Source organism: Coturnix japonica, chromosome 9 (genome assembly GCF_054131305.1).
Source record: "Coturnix japonica strain WE chromosome 9, WE-NBRP24, whole genome shotgun sequence".
Lineage (NCBI taxonomy): Eukaryota > Metazoa > Chordata > Aves > Galliformes > Phasianidae > Coturnix > Coturnix japonica.
In genome coordinates this window covers 3,866,588-3,886,084 of record NC_140671.1, presented here as the reverse complement: position 1 = coordinate 3,886,084, position 19,497 = coordinate 3,866,588, and the positions used below count along the sequence as shown (strand labels likewise).

General features: G+C 40.0%; 1 protein-coding gene across 1 annotated transcript in view; it reads left to right on the top strand.

The window, feature by feature from the left end:
- AACS (acetoacetyl-CoA synthetase) overlaps positions 1-19,497 on the top strand; it is a 32,302-nt gene extending 12,805 nt beyond the window's left edge. The window contains exons 6-18 of the mRNA XM_015878361.3: positions 2,410-2,524; positions 3,061-3,142; positions 3,970-4,117; positions 6,205-6,285; positions 7,343-7,467; positions 10,400-10,464; positions 10,650-10,772; positions 12,062-12,175; positions 12,669-12,794; positions 14,314-14,383; positions 15,017-15,075; positions 16,271-16,473; positions 18,105-19,497. Of these exons, the coding sequence (XP_015733847.2) occupies positions 2,410-2,524; positions 3,061-3,142; positions 3,970-4,117; positions 6,205-6,285; positions 7,343-7,467; positions 10,400-10,464; positions 10,650-10,772; positions 12,062-12,175; positions 12,669-12,794; positions 14,314-14,383; positions 15,017-15,075; positions 16,271-16,473; positions 18,105-18,242 (1,449 nt within the window). The 3' untranslated portion in view covers positions 18,243-19,497. The remainder of the gene's footprint in view (positions 1-2,409; positions 2,525-3,060; positions 3,143-3,969; positions 4,118-6,204; positions 6,286-7,342; positions 7,468-10,399; positions 10,465-10,649; positions 10,773-12,061; positions 12,176-12,668; positions 12,795-14,313; positions 14,384-15,016; positions 15,076-16,270; positions 16,474-18,104) is intronic.

The window sequence follows — 19,497 nt, the reverse complement described above, 5'->3', positions numbered from 1 at the left end:
CCACCTTGTGGCACAGCACAGCACAACGGATTCTTTTTTTTTCTAGCTACTCCAAGGGAGGCAAAAAACCCAATTTTCAGATGGCAGTTAAAAAAAAAAAAAAAAAAAAAAAAAAATAGAGAAAAAAGGCTAAAAAATGTCATGACACCCAAACAGACGTTACAGCATGCCCTGGAAGGTTTGGATATACTTCATTTGGATAGCACACCATAAACAGTAACAAACTGCTTTTAAAATAGAATGCTGATTCATCTGTTTTCATAGTTTGAAGGTAAGCATTTGGAAAACACGCTGTTTGTACGCTGCAGGATGCAGAAGCTACCAGAGTTCTTAAGCAATGTGTGCCCTCAATCTCACTTCGTGATCCCAGTGGCTGGTTAAATGCATGGAGCTGCTGTCTGTGGGTTAGCACTAGAGGGCAGCAGCATGCCGTCAGTTTGCAGTTGAGGTTCTGCCATTGGGAAAGAAAAATGATTAAAAAATAAATCAATCAATCAATGCAGCATGTAATGATCAATCTGTTCTACGAACATTTTCTGCTTGCGTAGAAAATGACAGTATGGAGGATTTTGATTCAGTGTGATTTCATCTGTCATCTGCAGGAAGGTTGTTCATTTCATTTGTGTTACAGTCCTGCTCTGCTTTTTGTCCATGCTGCTGTGCTGTTATTTTCAGCACCTGGCTTTATTTTGGCTTTGTGATAGGATTTTCTAATGAAACTTAGCTGTGGAGCAGCACTGCTATCGGTATCATTTATCCTCCTTTGGCTTGGCAGCGTATGTTGGCTTGAATTCAAACCCTAAAATCTCAGCAGATCAGAAGAGGTCCTCAGGGAGATCGACTCCTACCGAAAGAAATAGGTTTTCCTCCTGTGAGCTTGCATTAGTCTCATTAACTTAAATGAAGATATTTTTGTATTTGGGGAAATAGCGTCATGTTTTCAGCACTTCCAATCAATTGTGTATATGTTTTCTGAATTCTAGCACTGTTTCTTTTCAGAGCTGCCTACACAGTGCAAGCCCTGAATGCTGTGCATCCATAGACTGTAAGCATTCAGGATGCGTGCTGTCAGGGAACCAGTGAGTTTCCTCCCACACAGAATACTGCCCTTGGCAGCTCGAGCTTCATTTCTCTTGGTCTTGCTATTCATTTAAGTGCATTTACAAGAAGGTGCTTCTATTTGGCCTGTGCACATAAGAGGTTGCTGGATATGTGAGTTTAAAAGGAAGATCTGCTCTTAGAAATGTGTGAGGAGCCTTTGGTAAGGCTTAACAAAGGGCTTAATTCATAGGGTCCTTCGCAATACTTAGTGCGGGGTTTGAGGCCCATCGAATAGAATGAGCTATATTTGATGTACCTGAGCTTTTCATGAAAGCAATTCCTTGCTAAGCCATCTGGTTGGATTAAAGTTCCAGTGTAGCAATTACACGTTCCATCTGTTTGTATTCCCTTTGTACCACACCAAACTGCCCCGTGGGATTTGATCCTGCCAGTGCTAATGAATCTGACTGGTTATGTTAGCAAGATTAGTAAGACCCTGAGAATTGTTGTCACCTCTGTTTCTGATCCATGCTTCTCTTCAGATTCCATTCTTCTGTTAGAGTACCCTTACTCCTCTGGTTTTTAAACAGGCAGCTTGGATTTGGGGTGTATATCTGTGTATACACACATACATGTGCACGCTTTGTGTAAATTGATCTATCAGCCCTTCCAAATTGTTACAGAGGAGTGAGCATGCTAACATACCTAAGACAGATGGAAGTTTGATTCTGTACTCCCTTGGGGATTAATGTTTTTAGTTAACCTACATTTCTGAGATCTTTGGCTAATGTGCTAATGCTTTATTAAAAGCCTGTTCTGTTACTGAACCTGGGGATTTTTTAGAGGTAATTGATATAGTTAGGTGTCAGCGCATTGTCACGGTGTGTATGTATTTAGGCTTTTCTGCATAGTAGAAAGCATTTTTCTTCAAGTGATTGAGGACGAAGTCTGTTAAAGTGACATTCAGCAGAGGCAGCTGCTATTCATCTTTAATGGTACCCCCAGACCTCACGTGTGATGTTCACTGAGCTTTCCTCACTAGGCAACATGGAGATCAGTTGTGCTCAGACCTCCATACTTTTGCACTAGACTTATTTGTTGTTATTTTATTGCAACCCTGACTTGCTCAGCTTGAAAAGAAGTTTAATAGAGATGATTTGATGGATGTCAGAGACATGAAATAGGTAGTTAAAATTATGTTACACCTTGAAAATCTTGGTGTGAGTGAAGGACAGGGTCAAACAGTCTTTTCATGACTCTGTCAAGTCCTGTCCTTGCTCCTGGCTTGAAACAACGCTGAAATTCAACATAGAGTGGGTTTTGTTTTAGTAATTCATTTTTAACTTGTTTTTTTATCTTTGTCCCTAGGGTGTGCTGGACAGATTTTCTCAAATTCAGCCTAAGCTCATCTTCTCTGTTGAAGCTGTTGTATATAATGGCAAAGAACATAACCACTTGGAAAAGCTGCTTAGTGTGGTAAAAGGTATTTCACTGCATACCGTGTATCTTATACCATAATTGCATGCACTCAAAGCCTCCACTGTCACTAAAAACACCTTTGGCTGCTTGTTGCTGTCCTTGCTCCCTTATAGTATCTTTTTGGCCACTTACAGTTGCAGAGCTGATATGAGGATAAACTTTTTTTTTTTGCAGGATTTTAACATGGTCTTTCGCTAGCTTAGTTTCAATCTGTTGATAGCTCTATCAGCATACATTAACTGGCAATCTGAGTGGGGGAACAGGAGCTGTTAATGCTTTTTTATGCCTATGTGAAGAGCTGCTGAGAAAACTGAAGAGGTTTTACAGCACTGAAACTTGATTTTTACACTTATTTATTTATTTTTAAGGCAGGCAATAATTGCACTTAAGATTCTTTTGGGGGGTTTCTTTGTCTAAAACTATTTGAATACTCTGTACATCAGAATTATTTCTGTAATAGGGTATTACACTGTGTGATACAAATGGATTGCAAAGACTTATCTAACTGAATATGGGCAATATTTGTTTTCTTCCTTACAGGGCTTCCAGATTTAAAAAAAGTGGTGGTGATTCCATATGTCTCATCAAGAGAAACTATAGATATCTCTAAGATTCCAAACAGGTAATGGGAGCTTTTGAGCTGTGAATCTCTGAGCTAGGGATGAATGCTGCCATCTCTTGAAAACGTATGACCTTTTCAGCTTGTAAAAGCTGGGATTCAGCCAGATTTCTTGAGTTGGGTCCATATTGCAAATAGGTATTATGTTGCTGTAGGTGTGTTGTTTCCACTAACCACCTGTTGGTATTAATAGCTCTCAGATGAAAGCATTAAGTTCCTCATGATCTCTCCCTTCCAAGTCAAGAACGGATGGATGAAAAAGAATGGGGGGAAAAAGAAAATTGATCTGAATTTTTCCATTCTTTCTTTCCCTCATTTACTCTGACAGTTCTTTCATCTTTAAGAATCACAGGGACTGTGGCATTTAATTTGGTGCCACAGTCCCCATACTAAAGGTGACCAAGGCTTGAACTGAATTGCTCTCTGCATGCAAAGGAGGTTGGCTAGGCAGCAGTTTCTGCCTCTCTGTACATCATTGCAAACTGCTTTGGTCAGGAGATGCCTTTTCTTGGCTCTATCGAGATGGTAGGCAGAGCTGCCAGTATCTTAATAATACCCACACTGTAATCTGTTTTATGGTCTATACATAACTTTGCTCCTTTTTTTTTAAGTGAAGCACTGATTAACACATAGACACTCATTTCCAGAGTGAGCTGTTAGCAATTTAAACAGATAATAACATCTAAAAATTAATATATGTATTGTTTGTGTATATAGTTTATAATAAAAGAGCTACCAGGTAAGGAGCTAGTCTTATATATGGGTTGGGGTAATGCTTTAAAAGAAAACACACAAACATTGATATATTCCCTTTCTTCCCTCTTGTGCAGTATCTTTCTAGAAGATTTCCTTGCTGCTGGGAAAGGAGACCAGGCACCCCAGCTGGAGTTTGAACAGCTGCCTTTCAGTCATCCTCTATTTATCATGTATTCATCAGGCACAACAGGGGCACCAAAATGCATGGTTCATTCAGCAGGGGTATGTCTTCCCTATACAGTTATGCTATCTGCAGATAACTCCCTGTGCTGTGTTTTTTTTTTCCCCCTGTAACAGCATCTTAAACCTTTACAGCAGCAATAGGAGATCATACCAAGCAGTGTGTGACATGTGAAATGGTCCCTTTGGGACACATGTCCTATGTTTGGAGGAAGAAGGAAATGCATTTTGAAGTCTGACAGCTGTTTTGAAGCTGTGTTGGCTTCAGACTGGTTAAATACTTGCAGAAATGAATTAGCAAGAACAGGGCAGGTGTTTTGTTCAGTGATGCGTGATAAGCAGTTGGGAGATGAAAACCACAGATGTGGATTAGCCAACAGGATTTCTCTCTGTTGAAGAGTTTACTCTTCCTGTTTTATCCATGTAGCTGCTTGGCTCACTCGTAGCTTTGCACCTTCTTCTCATCTCAATGAACAAAATGCTGTGATTTGGGACCAGCAGCCACGAGATGCTGCTCTCTGAGCTACCTCACTTCTCGGTGCTGATCCTTATGTGCTGATGATGTGACTCAGGAGCCTCAGTGCCCACTGACTGATCTTTCCCACTCCAGATGTTCAGCCCTGTATTAGCTGCATGTTAAGCCTAGTGAAGACATCCAGACCAGTGGGCTTCCAGACACGTCTTGTAATGCTAAATGCTTAAGATGCATTGCAAGCATTGTAAGGAAACAAGTTGAATAAGTAAGCATGAGGGAGCATGTTAGGCTGTAAGCTTCTGATCTATTGTGTTCTACTGGAGTACATTAACGTTTTTTAATCAGAGTTACCAGGTTATTTTTCCTTGGGGAATTGTTCATGGCCTCTGCCTAAAGTCATTATAAAATTAAAAACCCACCTTTGCTTTGGTTCCAGAATTGTGGAAAAGTAATAACTAAATGGTGAGAAAGAAAGCAAAACGTCATTTAAATTGAATTTAGTTCTCAGTTTCACTACTTGGTGTGGCTCTTCCAGAGGTAATAGGCATATGGAATATTTACATTAACACCTGGATTTCTTCTGGCAAAGCTAAGAAGTTATTCATAACATTTCTGTATCTGAAATATAAGCATTTTAAATGTAGATAATAGTAGTGTATAGCTAGATGGCAGCATTGTGACAGCTCTGTCTATTCAAGCAGTAGCAGGTGAAGTTGGACCTCATTCCAGAGAAAAAATCAGATTTAATTCTTTAGTTTTATTGAATGTTTTCTGCCTTCTCTCCCAAAGTTTGTGCTGTCCTCATGACTTTTTCATTTCAAATGTTTATCTGTCATCTGTTTTCTTTTAGCATAAATTTCATTGCATTTACAGGCTACAACTCATTGCATCAATGGATAAAAAATGCAAAACCCACTTGATTTTAAAATCAGGCAAGTTGTTTCACTGCAGTGCAGTTGATGTAGTGAAGCAGTTTGTAAGCTTCCTTGGCCTGACATATCACATGTTAATGATTGGGGAAGTACAGCTGGGTCTCAAACAAAAGTGGAAAGAAGAGATTTCACTATTTCATTGTTAATATTGATGCTTTAAACAGTGAGATTTTTCCACACTGCTAGTGGGTTCAATATTTACAAGGTATATGTATGGTTATATCTTTTGTTTCCTGACAGTTAATGGGAAAGTTGATTTGTGTGAATAATAAATGATAGCTGCTGCAGTTTATAGCAGCTGTAGGTCCCTCCAAGCTGTCTGGATGTACTGAAGATGAAATCCTCCTGCTTATCTACCTGGCAAATCTGACTGGTGAAGCCATACTGTGAAAATTATAGCCTGCATGGACTATTCTGCAACTCTGAGTGGACAGAGTTGGAAGAGAAGAGAGCTGTTTACTCCACAAATTACAAGTGATGTGCACTGGGAATTGCTGAGGTCTAATGAGAAAGGCTGAAAAGTTATGTGAGAAAATGGAGAATGCAATTGCTGCTGCTTTAGACAGGCCCTGGAATTTACTTTAGCTGTGGTTAGAAGGAAATGGTTGTCTGTAATCCTGGAGTGCATCCTGTGAAGGACTGACAGATTAGTTTTTTAGTGTACCATCAGGTTGTTTTTTCTATGTAAACTTAATTTTTTTTCTTCTCTTTTCTTTTTTCAGGGTACGCTAATACAGCATCTGAAGGAACACATCCTTCATGGCAACATGACCAGCAATGACATCATTATGTACTACACAACGGCAAGTGTGGCTTATTGAGGCAATTCTAAAAAGCCTTTAATGCATTTTCCTTACAAGACTGAGTTTTTCCTACAAACCTCCAAGTTCACTTTTATGTACTGTTAATTCTTGCCCTGTTTGACTGGCTTTTACATAAATATATAAATAAAATGTCAGGTGAAAAGTTTGACCTTTCATCAGAAAATGTTTAAATGTTTCTGAGCTAATTAGTGAGGAAAAGTAATTTATTTTTACAGTCTCTTAGGGTCACTGATCTAACTGCCTCATCAATTTAATCTGCAAAACAGGCTCTACCTTCCTTCATCCTGTAATTAACCATACCGAAGATGAGCTTTTTTTTGTTGTTCTGTATTGATGGAGAAGGAAGAATTTGCACATCTGAGTTGAGCAGAGGGAAGGAATAAAGCTGAGTGATCTTTGTAGGACTTGAGTTATGTGGTTTTCTTTTTTTAATGGTTTTGTGGTGAAGGAAATAACTCTGCAGTCTTCTCTACCAGAAGGCTCATGCCTTTCCTTGTGTTCCTTTCTGAACTTTGACGCCACTAATTGGTTTGTAGTACTTCTGCAGAGGAATTATAATTACCTTGTCCTAATGTCATTCCATATTGTGACTCATGCTTTATAAGCTATATGTGTAGGGAGATATGGAATCCCTATCTCAATAGATAAGGATATGTTATAAGCATTCATTAGTAATGTGTACCTGATCCAGTCTTGGGACAGGTGAGAGGAGAATCAGTGCTCCAGCTTTATTTTCTGATTTCTAAACAATGTAATTAGAGATAATCAGCAGAGAGATATAAACTCACGTGCTGGTTTAACAGTTTCAAACCTTTGGATGAGGAAAATGGGAGGGGTAGATAGCATATCTTGCACAAGGGCAGGGGGCGTGCTTTGTGCCTGGTGATTGTGCAAGAAGCCATGATTTCTCTAGTTGCCCTTGGCTCTTCTATAGCTGCATGATAGGAGTACTCCTGGTCCCATGGTAAAACTGCCAGTAAAGTGGACCAGTAGCTGACAAAGATAGAAAGTAATTTTGGTATTTTCTCTTTTCTAGACTGGCTGGATGATGTGGAATTGGTTGGTGACTGCACTTGCTACAGGAGCTTCAGTGGTTCTGTATGATGGATCTCCTCTAGTTCCATCACCAAATGTGCTCTGGGACTTGGTTGACAGACTAGGGTAGGTGAAGAATCTTAAATCAAGTGATATGGACTTTGCTTCTGTTAAAATGCTCACATGAAACCAACCTCATTAAAGATGCTTTCTTGATGTGGAGTAGAACAAATTCTTCAGATTTTACACTATAAACAGTCTTTGAGAGCAGAAGAGACAAAGAGTTTGATCATTTAGAAATGGATTCAACCATTTGAGTTCCCAGCAAACAAAGGATTTTGGTTCAGTAATCAGTTTTCAAGAGCAGCCTTTTCAAAACGTAGTAATTGGGAGCAACCTGAAGAGAAATTTCTCAGAACACTCAGAACTTTTAAGAATCTTTTGTTTCAAGCAGCCCAGCGTGTGACTCAATATAACACACTGACTTCAAGACAGAAATTCACTGAAAAAGGCTCAGCAGGGCAACTTATATTTCTATATTTTGCTTTTTAATCTATAATGCTGAGTTCTCCCTGCTTAGTTACGAAGTTCTTCGTTCCTAACAATGCTCAGAGCGCCCTCTGCCCAACCCTGGGAAAATAACAGGGATCAGATAAACAACTGAAATCCTGTGCTGCTATTTAGCTGCTGGGTACCCTGGTTAAACTTTGGTTTTTTTGCAATTCACCCATTTTTCGAACGGGCTGTAAGGAGTGCAGATCTGAGTGATGTTACTTTATAGTGAAATAGGTGTAATTTTTGTTGGTAGTTAAAATTAATTTGTTGCAGAAGGTGGATGCCAAAAGCCTGACTTTCTGACTCGGGATAATTAATAATTCAAGCTTCGCTCTGTTTTTTGTGCCATGTAATATTTAAAGGCTGTCATTTAGTCTCCGGCTGTTATAACTGAAAGTTAATATCTTGTTTGAATGCATCCATTTGGGGAAAAAAACAAAAACCCCACAACTTTCCACCCCTACCCACCAAACCCCTAAAAAGCATTAGAACAGGCAGAAGCGTAGACTCAGGAAATAAGATGGCTTATTTTTAAGCATTGTTTCTACATGCCAAAAAGTAAGTGAAGATATCTCAAATGTGTCTGCATGTCTCACTTTTGTAATCTGGTGCTAAAAGCGGTGGCCATCTGTGTGGTGCTTCATAATGCAGTCTGTTCCCAGCTCAGTCATGTGTTACATATTAAAAAAAAAGCTTTAACATGTTAAGATTTCCTCACTTCTCTGAAGATGCTCCATCCTCTCCTCTGGTTCTCTTGATGATGCTATAAAAAAGCTATCATGTGCTGCTCGGCAGGAATTACTTCTGTGGACATCGGTGAGAGATCTATTTAAGTGAATTTAATGATTGCCCATCAGTTATGTAGCATTTGGAAGGAATAATAGCAGGTTAATCTCTACATGTGCTGGAGAGGAAGGTTTTAAAAATACAGAGAGAAGCATCATGTATTTTTATCTATAAAACAAGAAGTAACCTGGAGCACGGAAGGGAAATAAGATACAGTAAAGAGATTTTAACAAGAGTAAAGCTAGTTAGTGTGATTGGGCTATATGGAAAGTGAAGGAGCAAGTTTCTTGCTTCCTGCCCAAGGTTGGCAGCCTCTCAACTCACCATCATCCACCTGAATGGTGAAGAAAGGGATCCCTGATGACAGTGGGATAGCTCTCTTTCCATTTCTGAAATGGTGTGATTATCTCAAGTGCTGTTCTACCTTGCATCTTGCCTTTGGAGTGAAGATAGGATCTTGTTTTAACTTGGTTATACTGATGTATGTGTTGCCCAAGCTCTGTGCACTCAGCCCATATCCCTTACTCTAGTTTGCTTCTACTCTTGTTCTTGAGTGAGTTTATTGCTATGATAGAAAATGAATTAGCAGAGAATAAGGCTTCTTGAAGGTCAGCAAAGCCATCCAGCTAGCACTTCCCCTGATGGAGTAGGAAGGGGTAGAGCCTTTGCTTCAAATTGCATTGAAAAGCTCTTTTCTCTTTTTTTCCCACAAGTTGTTCTCCAAAAAGCTGCTCTGGGTACAGATATGAGGAGTGTCATGTTTCTAATTTGTCCAATATGCGAAACGGACAACGTTCTCAAAGCTGTATTTTATTTATTACATTAATTGAAATATTCAACACAGTGCCTTCGGTGTTTTTGTGAATGTCCTATATAATGTAATTGCTCTGGGTCTGATTGCATTGGCACAAAGACCAGTGATGTGCAACTGGGAGACAGAATGGTCTGCTCTGTTCTAAAGATGCTAAGTGTGATGTCTCCACTTTAATGCGTGCACTGGCTGTTGTAATGTAGAATTATCCTATTTTAATGGGAAGCCAAAAGCAGCTGAAATAGGAATTCTCACTGAATCTTCCCCCCTCTCACGGATACATACAGCCAGATACTGAATGCTCCCCCTGCATGTACTTACTGCAGTGACAGAATTCATTTATTAAATTAGCCAGGCCAAGCTTCATGTTCAGTTAGACATCTGCAGCTCAGGCTTTCATCAGTGGGAATGGAAAATGTATCTACAGAGCACATCACTGACTGCTGTCTTCAGAGTGAATTCTTTGTTAACACTGTGCCCCAAAATGGCAACATTCTGATATGTTATAGCGTAACAAGGCAGCGGATCTGTGTTAAAGAGCTCAGGGGCAATTATACCCCATTAATGGAGTAAATGTTATAATGTTTTGTGATGTCTTTGGAGTGTTCAGCAATTAAGAATTCTTGTAAATGAAAGTGAACGTTTTCCAGAAGGTGGGAGAACTTTGCTTAATATTTAAGGATAGAATTAAGGGTTTGAAAGCTACAGCAATGACGTGTGATCTGAATTATTTTGATGGCTCAAAGGAATGCTCCTTGCACTTAGAAAAAAAAAGCTCTAGGAGACTTCATTGCTTGACTAATCAATGCCTGGAGCGCCTTTAGCCTCTGCTTACTGCAGTGGGGATTGCCAACCTTCTGAATCTTTGTGTGTTTAAAGATGTAAAACTTCTTTCTCTCTCTCTAGGATCACCATCCTTGGAACTGGTGCAAAGTGGCTTGGTGTGCTAGAAGAGAAAAACTTAAAACCATGTAAGCTTCTGTGAACTATTGCATCTCTTTCCTTTTTTTACCCTCTGCCCTGCCTCCCCTCTCAGGTTCCAGCCCTTGTCACAAACAAAACTTACACCACTGTTGTGGGTTGTTGTGTTGAATGATTATATAAACTCTTACGAAGATTCAACCTGAACTTAATTTGTGGATTTCTTCCTTTAAAGGTGAAACACACAATCTCCAGACGCTCCATACTATATTGTCTACTGGATCGCCTCTCAAATCTCAAAGCTATGAGTATGTCTACAAACACATAAAGAGCAGTGTCCTCCTGGGATCCATTTCAGGTGATGCTTCTATGCTACGTGCATCTTAATTCTGTTCATTGCCTTTATATTTCCTTTTTTCTTGTTTGCTACTGTGTGTTTAGGAAACCTGGGCATTGGAGCTTTTGGGTTTTTGGGTAGGGTTAAACTAGAATTAATTCTCTCTAGTGCAGATATGAGTAATTCAATATGCCATAATGAAGCTGATACACAAAAGCTTTTAGATTGAATGTTTCTGACGTGGTGGATGTTGTGTTTTAGCTTTATGGGTTTTTTTGGTTTTTTTTTTGAAGCAGGATCATTTATTTTGACTCACTGTCCTTAGGGGTAGCAGGGTGAGATCAAGAAAAAGAGTCTATTAACCTACAGAACATAGTGCTCTGAAAACAGCTGACTTCAGCAGGAAATGCCTCTTAGAGAGGTTTTGCCGTGCTCCTGTTTCAATTCTTTTGTGCCTCATAATTGGCACTGCAGACAAATTTTTGTAAATTACATAATTAGAGAAATATCAAGCCCACATATTGTGTGGTTTGTTGTGAGGAGTGATGGCTGAGGCAACTTCTGTATGTAGAAGGTCCCTCACAACTCCTCACGCTGCTTTGAAATGAAGGCTGAGTTTTCCCAGGGCTTTTAAGCTTCGTTTAGTTTGATGTTATAGTCTGACTATTCTGCTTCTGAAGTCACTTCTAACTCTGCTCTAAGAGTAGTGCTGAATTTTAGACTTACTACTATGGACATTGATGGTCTCAAATGTGGAAGACTGTTTTGATAACTAAAGCTAACAGTATTGATCTTGTCTTAGAATTCTACGTCTTTAAAACCCTGTAAGCATTCCAGTTGAGTTCTCAATACCTATTTTCATTGAGAGAACAGTTCATCCTCTGAGTGTGGTTACCTTCTCCTTGGTTGCCAATGAGAAGAAGAAATAGAAGCTATGTATTGAGTGGAACAGTTTGCTTTCGTTAGCTTCAACTAACAAGAAAAGATTTCCAGATGATCTTGAATACTGAAGTCAGTGCACCTGGGTCAGTTTGTTTTCTCATTCATAAATGGATCCTTTTTAATGAGGTTGAAGAACCCACTGATATGGAACTACTGGAAGAAAAGCTATGCCTTAAGGAATATTTCTGCATGAAAAGCTTTTGTGGTTAAAGAGATGCACACAAAGCAGGAGAAGAAACCTGTTCTGAGAAATCATATGATAATGCTAATAGTGACTGTTATTCTGTGCTGCATGATGTGGGTTAGGAACATTTTACAAACGTGGTGGTCTGATGTTCTGGAGTTCTTACTGACTTCTTCTGTTTTAGGAGGGACAGATATAATTTCATGTTTCATGGGTCAGAATGTTACAATTCCGGTTTACAAAGGAGAAATTCAGGCCAGAAATCTTGGAATGGCTGTGGAAGCATGGAATGATGAAGGTACCTACTATCAAAATGTTATTGCACTTACAAAACAGAGCAGTTATGGTGTTAAGTGTGTCAGTCATCAGATGGCTAACAGTCAGCTGTAAGTAGTGATTTCACTATAGAAACATGTTCCAGAAAACCTTATTCTGGATCTGTCTGATCCCGAGTATGTAGTGCTGCAGTGAAAATAAACATGTAAAAAACCCTGCTTTTCTATTACCTTGAGAAAGCACCTTGGGCCATTTTCTAGCCTCTGTGTGTATGTGTGGTATTCAGCAACGTTGTTGTGGATGCCAGTCTGTCCTTACCCTGTAAGTGTCCTTAAGTTACTGAAGTTAAGGTAGGGATGAGTTCATGAATTAAACAAACTGTAAGATCATCAGTCACCCTTTGCCTCATATCCACATCAACACCTACTCTTGTTGTTTACACGCAAGATGCTTCTTGCTTTGCTATTGTGTTCTTTACAGAAGGGAAGTGCAGATAACTTTTTCTTTGTAAACAGGAAAACCCGTTTGGGGTGAAAGTGGGGAGCTGGTTTGTACTAAGCCCATTCCCTGTCAGCCTACGCACTTCTGGAATGATGAAAATGGAAGCAAATACAGGAAGGCTTATTTTTCAAAATTCCCAGGTATGTGATGAAAGGGGCTGGGAATTGCTCCAGCTGGCCAAGAGTAAAGACCGTGTTGCTGCTACTGTTAAGGTACAGGTTTGTTCTTGCTCAGTGATAGGCAGGTGCAGCTCTAAAACAAGACTGTGAGGATGAGAACTCCAAGGCATATCTGATAATTCTCACTCTGTTTTCTAGTGTTTTAAATATGGATTCAAATCTCTTTAATAAGAATGTCTGGAAAGCTTCAATCCTATTTTGCTCCTGCTCTCATTAGGCAGATATATGGCTACAACAACTTGGTAATCTGCAATGCAGACATAAACTGCTTGGCATGAGCATGAAGCAAAAGTGCTCAATAGGTCAGGGAGCAATCCTCCATTAATGAGTCCTGCAGCACCTCTGCCAGGCTGCTCCTGCCTGGCAGGAGTGGATCCTAGGGGATAAGTGCTATAGCCTGCTGCTTCATTTGCATGAGGCATAGGTATGTGCTGCCTTAGACGTGCATATTCTGCATTCATACAGGTTTTCATCCTAATCATTGTGAGAACTCTGCACATCCGGAGTTCTCATATGCAGAGTGGCGATGCTGTACTCACTCCTGCCCACTGGACAGGGGCTTATAGGAGCGAGTCCTCGAGCCCTTTCTGGAGAGGGAAGGCTTTCTGTAAATAACAGTACTGGAATGTAGAACCACAAGAAAAGTTGGGATGAGCAGAGGAGATAATCGTATGGGAAGACTGAGGGAATGTGGAAGTTGGTCTGAGTGAGTTTGGCAATAAGTAGTAGAAAAGCACTGAAGAGTTGTTGGGATGAGACAACTATGGTTCAGAGGTTCTGTGTGAAACTCCTTTCCTGGTGTTCCTTGTAAACAGGCTTACAGTTGTAACAGCAATGATGGTAAGTTGTGTTTATGTGCATGTGTGTAATTGAGGGTTGTTTTTCTTTAGGAAAAGTTTAATAGAGCTGGCTTGTATTTCTGCTTGTGACAGCCTGATGTACTGGTCTCAGCCTTAAAAATAATACAAGACTTATTTCTGCTCTGAAGAGTCAAATCTGATTCTATGTTTTCAAGGGTATTGAACACATAAGAAGCTCCTTAGTGAACCGCTGAGACCTATTGTGCAAACCCAGAGAGCTTCTTGCACAGAATTGTGCAAGAAATGGGTCTAGAAAGACCAGACCAACGGGATTACTGTTACCTTTATGCAGGATTCTTTGTTTATTCATAATGTGGTGTTTGGAGAAGAGTTCTGTCAATTTTCTAAAGGATGCAGCAAACAAGCAATCATAAAATAACCTCAGGTTTGATCACAGTGTGTGAGCTGTTTTTGTGTGTGCCAGCTCGTAGTGATAACTGCAGAAGCAATCCACATTGCATTGAAGTACTGCTGCATTTGCTGTGGGTTGCTCTTCAGGCGCATCTGATGCGGTAGGATTCTTGCTGTACAATAGAAGATGCTCGAGTTATTACACAAATGCATTTTGTAAGTGGAAGAATGAGAAATCAGCTGCTAAAAATGTTGTCATTCTCTCACAGGTGTCTGGGCCCATGGTGATTATTGCAAGATTAATCCCAAGACGGGAGGAATTGTCATGCTTGGGCGCAGGTACAGTGTGTTGGTGGAAGTGCTTTCTGTAAGCAGGCCTTACAATTTGCAAACCTACCCTTATTACAGAAAGGCAGCCATTGAGTTGTTAGGGATCATAGAGCAATTGAAGATCACAAATAGGGGTGAATTTTATGCTTGTATTTGCATGTAAGCGTTCAAAATTGAGGTGAGTGACTGTGTTGAAGCTGACTGGCCTGTCACCAACAGACCTGCTTACAGGTGTGAGGTGTGAGGCTGCTGTGTGTGAAACACGAGTCCATCAATAACTGGGAAGTAATGGCACACAACTGCAGTACAATGAAGTACCAGGAAGCCTGTTTTGTTGTTGGTGTCAGCGTGTAACTCTGAGCTGAGAAGAGAAAGAACTAAGCCTGCATTTGGGCTACTGTGAGGAGGCGAGAGGGGGAAATGGGAATGAATAATGCTGGATTTCTCTGTGCAATTTAGTTGTAATGAGCAAAAGGCCTTTTGCACAGAATTGAGGTATTTTAAAATTCTGTTTCTTCTGTGGCTGTCTGCGTGTTCACTGCGTGAAATGTGAAGAAACTTGGTTAACTGCGCCGTGTTTTGGCCTTTTGATCAAGCTGTAATTATGTTTTAATGCTTCTTTGTTTTGTGTGTGACTTTCAGTGACGGTACATTAAATCCAAATGGAGTAAGATTCGGAAGTTCTGAAATCTATAACATAGGTATGAAATCAACTTTTCACATCCTTTAACTACAACCTTGTTACCATAAATCTGAAATACGAGTGTCTGAAAAGACTGAGTGATAAAACTTGCTCTTTTTCAAATGGAAAATGGTACAGAGCGTATTAACATGAACAATAAAAGTCTGCCCTGTAGACTTGAAATTGGTTGCCATCCTAAAGTATCTGGAGCACTGGAGGTGACTTGTTGAGACGTTCTCTGTAAGATGTTGCTTTCATATAACAAGATCTTACAGGTATTTCAATCAAATTTAAAGAGTACTTCTGAAGCTATTCTTTTTTTCTCCCTTAGCCAAGCTCTTGACACTATTTTGTTTCATCTCGTTGTTCCTAATAAGTACTTGAGCTCGTGTTGCAATAACTGATTGAAAAGGATTGCAGGTGAAGCCAAAAGTGCAAAGGGAATGGGGAGGCTACATTGCACTGCTGAAGCCTGTTCAATTTCAATAGTGTTCTGCTGGGAAGGGTGTCTTCCCAGTGCTGTGTGAGGTTTGGAGGATCAGGCTCCCTGAGAAGAGCTGTGTGGGTGTTTGTGGCAGCTGCCCCTGGGTCATGCTCCATTTCAGCACTGCAGTACTTTAAATGGGTAACAGGCTTCTTGTGTTGGAAGGCTTAGCCTGGTACAACTGACGTCTGGTTCTGCCTCCCCAGAATAGGGGATAGGGTTCTGTAGTATAAATAGCAGTTTTAGCAGGGATTGGTTTGAATCCTTAGATTTTGAATCTAGTGCAGGCTCCATGAGGCTGTCAAGATGCAAACTGCTTCGTATCTCAAATGTCTGCCTTGTGAAGGGCCATGTAGCTGCGTGCCAAGGTGTGAATCTGCCCTTGGACACCTGTTGCCACACCTTGTTCTTATGTGATCAGACATGTTAGATTTCTGTCTGAGCAGCAACTGCAGATTGAGAGAAGAACCAAAGTTCTGTGTAAAAACCATCATCAGTTCCAGAAGTTGTACGTTTTTGTTGTCCCGGGCCTATGTACAAGTAGGCCCTTAAAACTTCACCTGAGCAGAAGTTAGAATCATAAAACTCCTGGAGGCAAGGCTTGCAGAATAACCTGGCCAGGAAGTCAGCTTTCCCTTTGTACATCTCAGGAAGTAATGCAATGCCAGAAATCATGTATTCAGAATAAAGCAAAAACACGTACTAAAAATGATTCTTCTTTGATTTCCAGTTGAAGCCTTTGAGGAGGTTTCCGATAGCCTTTGTGTCCCTCAGTACAACAAAGATGGGGAGGAAAGGGTGATACTCTTCTTGAAGATGGCTTCAAACCACGCGTTCAGCGAGGATCTGGTGAAAAGAATCCGAGACGCAATCCGTGTAGCACTTTCTGCCAGGCATGTTCCAAGCCTCATTCTAGAAACCAAAGGCATTCCGGTATGTCATGAAAAATGCTGCCTACTTTTTTTTTTTTCCCTTTGTCACCTTGAATAGTAATTAAGGAGCAGTTGTCATTGCTCTTCAAGCCCACATGCATGGAAATTTTAGCATCTCAAAAGTGTATTCGAGCTTTATAAATAGTTTGTCTGTGTTGCTTAGCAACATCATTTCATCTCCTTTTCAGCTAAGCATGTTTTTGTTTTTTTTAACAATACCTAAAAATGCCCATTCTCAGTTTATAAATATACGAGCTGCATTTTCCCCAGTAATATATACTTAAAGTCTTTTAAAGGAAAATATTAGGAAGGTAATTTAACTTAAGCTTTTCACGCTACCCATAAGCTTGGTTTGTTTCTGTTTTCCAGTTTCCAATGACATGCTTATGAAAGCTGAGAGCACCGAGCAAATTCATAAAATCCTTTTGTAAACCGTTTCACTTGTATATCTGTTTAGCCAGTTAAAATGGAGCTTTATCACTGTCTTCCAAGTAGCAATAACTAAAACTCTTTCCCCTTCTGAAAAGGAGAGAGGAAAAATGTACAGCTAAAGGCACTGCATGCTCAGTTTTCTGGCGCTGTGAGCTGTATTACTCTACCCTACTCCTCCTTGCTGTATGAACTCTTATTTGGGAGGCCTGTCTCTTACCTAGTCCTCTCTGATACTGCATCCTCCTCAACAGCTCTATGGGCAGCTTATTGCAGGATGGGGATGCAGGCTGTGCTTGTCTCGAGGCCGCATGCATGTAGGTTTGAGGCTTCAGATCAAGCATTTTATGCTCTGAAACTTCACCTACTGCCAGTGAGGTTTGCATATGGGTATAGTCCAGGGCATAGGACTGCCAACCTTCATAATACACAATTATCTGGATCTGATCTGTTGGGTTATTTCTGTGTCAAGCCACTCTTCTCCAATAGCATTAGCTTTAAAATGTTGTCGTAGCATGACTGTAAAAGCCCCTGCACCTGACAAATGGTGAAGGTTCCAGGCTGTGGTTCAGCTTCTGCATGAAGCGTTGAACTTGTAAGCTGCATAAATCACTTGGATGTACAGCACAAAGTTGATGGCAGTGAAGTGTTTATGATGGTCTGTCCCTCAGGAGAGCCTGCTTAGATCATTAATTAGTTCACACTTTGACTGAATGTAAAATAGAGCAAATTTTAATTACATTTCAGGTAAATATTCCAGTGGTAAAGCCATCAAAGCTGTCTCCTATCTTTCTTTGAAGGTTTTGCTAGGAAAGGGAAGCCTCTTTCTATTTTCTGCTACTAATAGATTTGTGTTTTCTGACAGGGGATAAAAACCTGTCTAATCCTGACTTTAAACTGCCATTGCCTACTGGTGGTAATCATACAGCTGTGCTGCGGTGCCCATTGCTTCAGTTATACAAAGCATTGTTTTTCATGAGATCTCCAGGTGTTGAAAAACACCGTGGGCTCTTTGTGCAAATCTTCATAGTCCCATCCTGACCTGATAAACACTGATCAGATGTAACAGCAAAGGGCTGGCACGAGGCTGCGCTATGGCTGGGTTCTTAGATAGCTGGTGGTGTTCTTATTAATCTTATTAGTCTTTCCATGAAAACACTGCACAAAAAGTGTAATTCTGTCCTTGCTGGCTTTGTTTTTCAGTACACGATAAATGGGAAGAAAGTGGAAGTGGCCGTGAAGCAAATAATTGCGGGGAAAGAAGTGGAGCAGCGGGGAGCTTTCTCTAACCCAGAGACTTTGGACCTCTACCAAAATATTCCTGAGCTTCAGAATTTCTGAAGCCACGTGTTTAAGGGTTATTTCTATTATTATTTTTTTTTTTGGCATCTGTCTTTGTTCCGTGTTTGTTTTGTATATACCAATACTGTATGTAAAGAAAAAGCTCTATTTAATACCAGTGGTTCTTTTAAAAGAAGAAGAAATATCTCGTAAAGTGCATTATGAAAGGCTTGGGTAAAGCTTAGCTCCCTTTTATTGCTTCAATATGCCATACGGCCTGGAGTTTTTTCCAGCCTGGAAGGAGAAACCTGCCTGTTCTGATTTTTATATATATGACAAATGAGTTGTTTCTGGTTAGATTCCCATCAAACGGGAGCACCATTAGCAGATGTTACAGTCGATTATAGAATATTTCTTTCATAAAATGTTCACGTTTTTTAAAACAAAACACAACTGGATTTTTAGCATTTTTCTTTTTTCCATGTGTGCGTTTTAGAGCCACCTGCAAGGAAAAGTGCAGCAGTTGTAATGACTCGTCTGTGAAACACAGAAGCATCCTATGTGTGCTGTGCATTTATATGTTTTTATGGAGCCGAATCATAATGCACTAAATCTGACTTGACTCAGAGTAATTCCAGGCCTGAAATAGCTGATAGCTATTTAACAATAGGTCACTGAAGGTCACTGCTGCTCTGTTTTGTGATGGAACCCTCCTGTTGTTTTAAGCTCTTCATTCACAGACTTCAGGGGATTCCAAAGGTGGAGGAGCAATCGCTGCTGTGTTCCTGGTGCAGCTCTGGGTTCTGTCCATGGAATAGACTGCAATAACTCTGAGTTTAACATCGCTGTACATGGAGGCAGCATTTGCCTCCTTGTTTTGATGTTCCTTACTGACAGCAATCCACTGTTAGGTCAGCTGAAGGATTCTAGTGTGTTCATTTATTAAAAGCTGATGGTTTTCTAACATTTTTTTTTTTTACTAAATGTCACAATGAAAGTGAGCGACTAAAATGTTTTCTAGCTCTGTACCCTTCCAGTTCATAAAGGGAAAAATACCATAGTGAGCATAGTTAAACAGTAAAATGGCAGCACTAAATCATTGTTTTCTTTTCCCACAAGGAAAATACAATGGCAGCAGTTGTACCGAACCTCTGGCAGTCAGCACCTCCTGCACTATTTTGTGGGTTAAATATTTAATGCATTAAAATAATGGATGTCCTTACAATTGTGTTGAATGCATTCAACGGTAATAGAGTTAATTAAAATAAATTGATTCTTTATATATATATATATAATATATTTGTTTACACTTTCA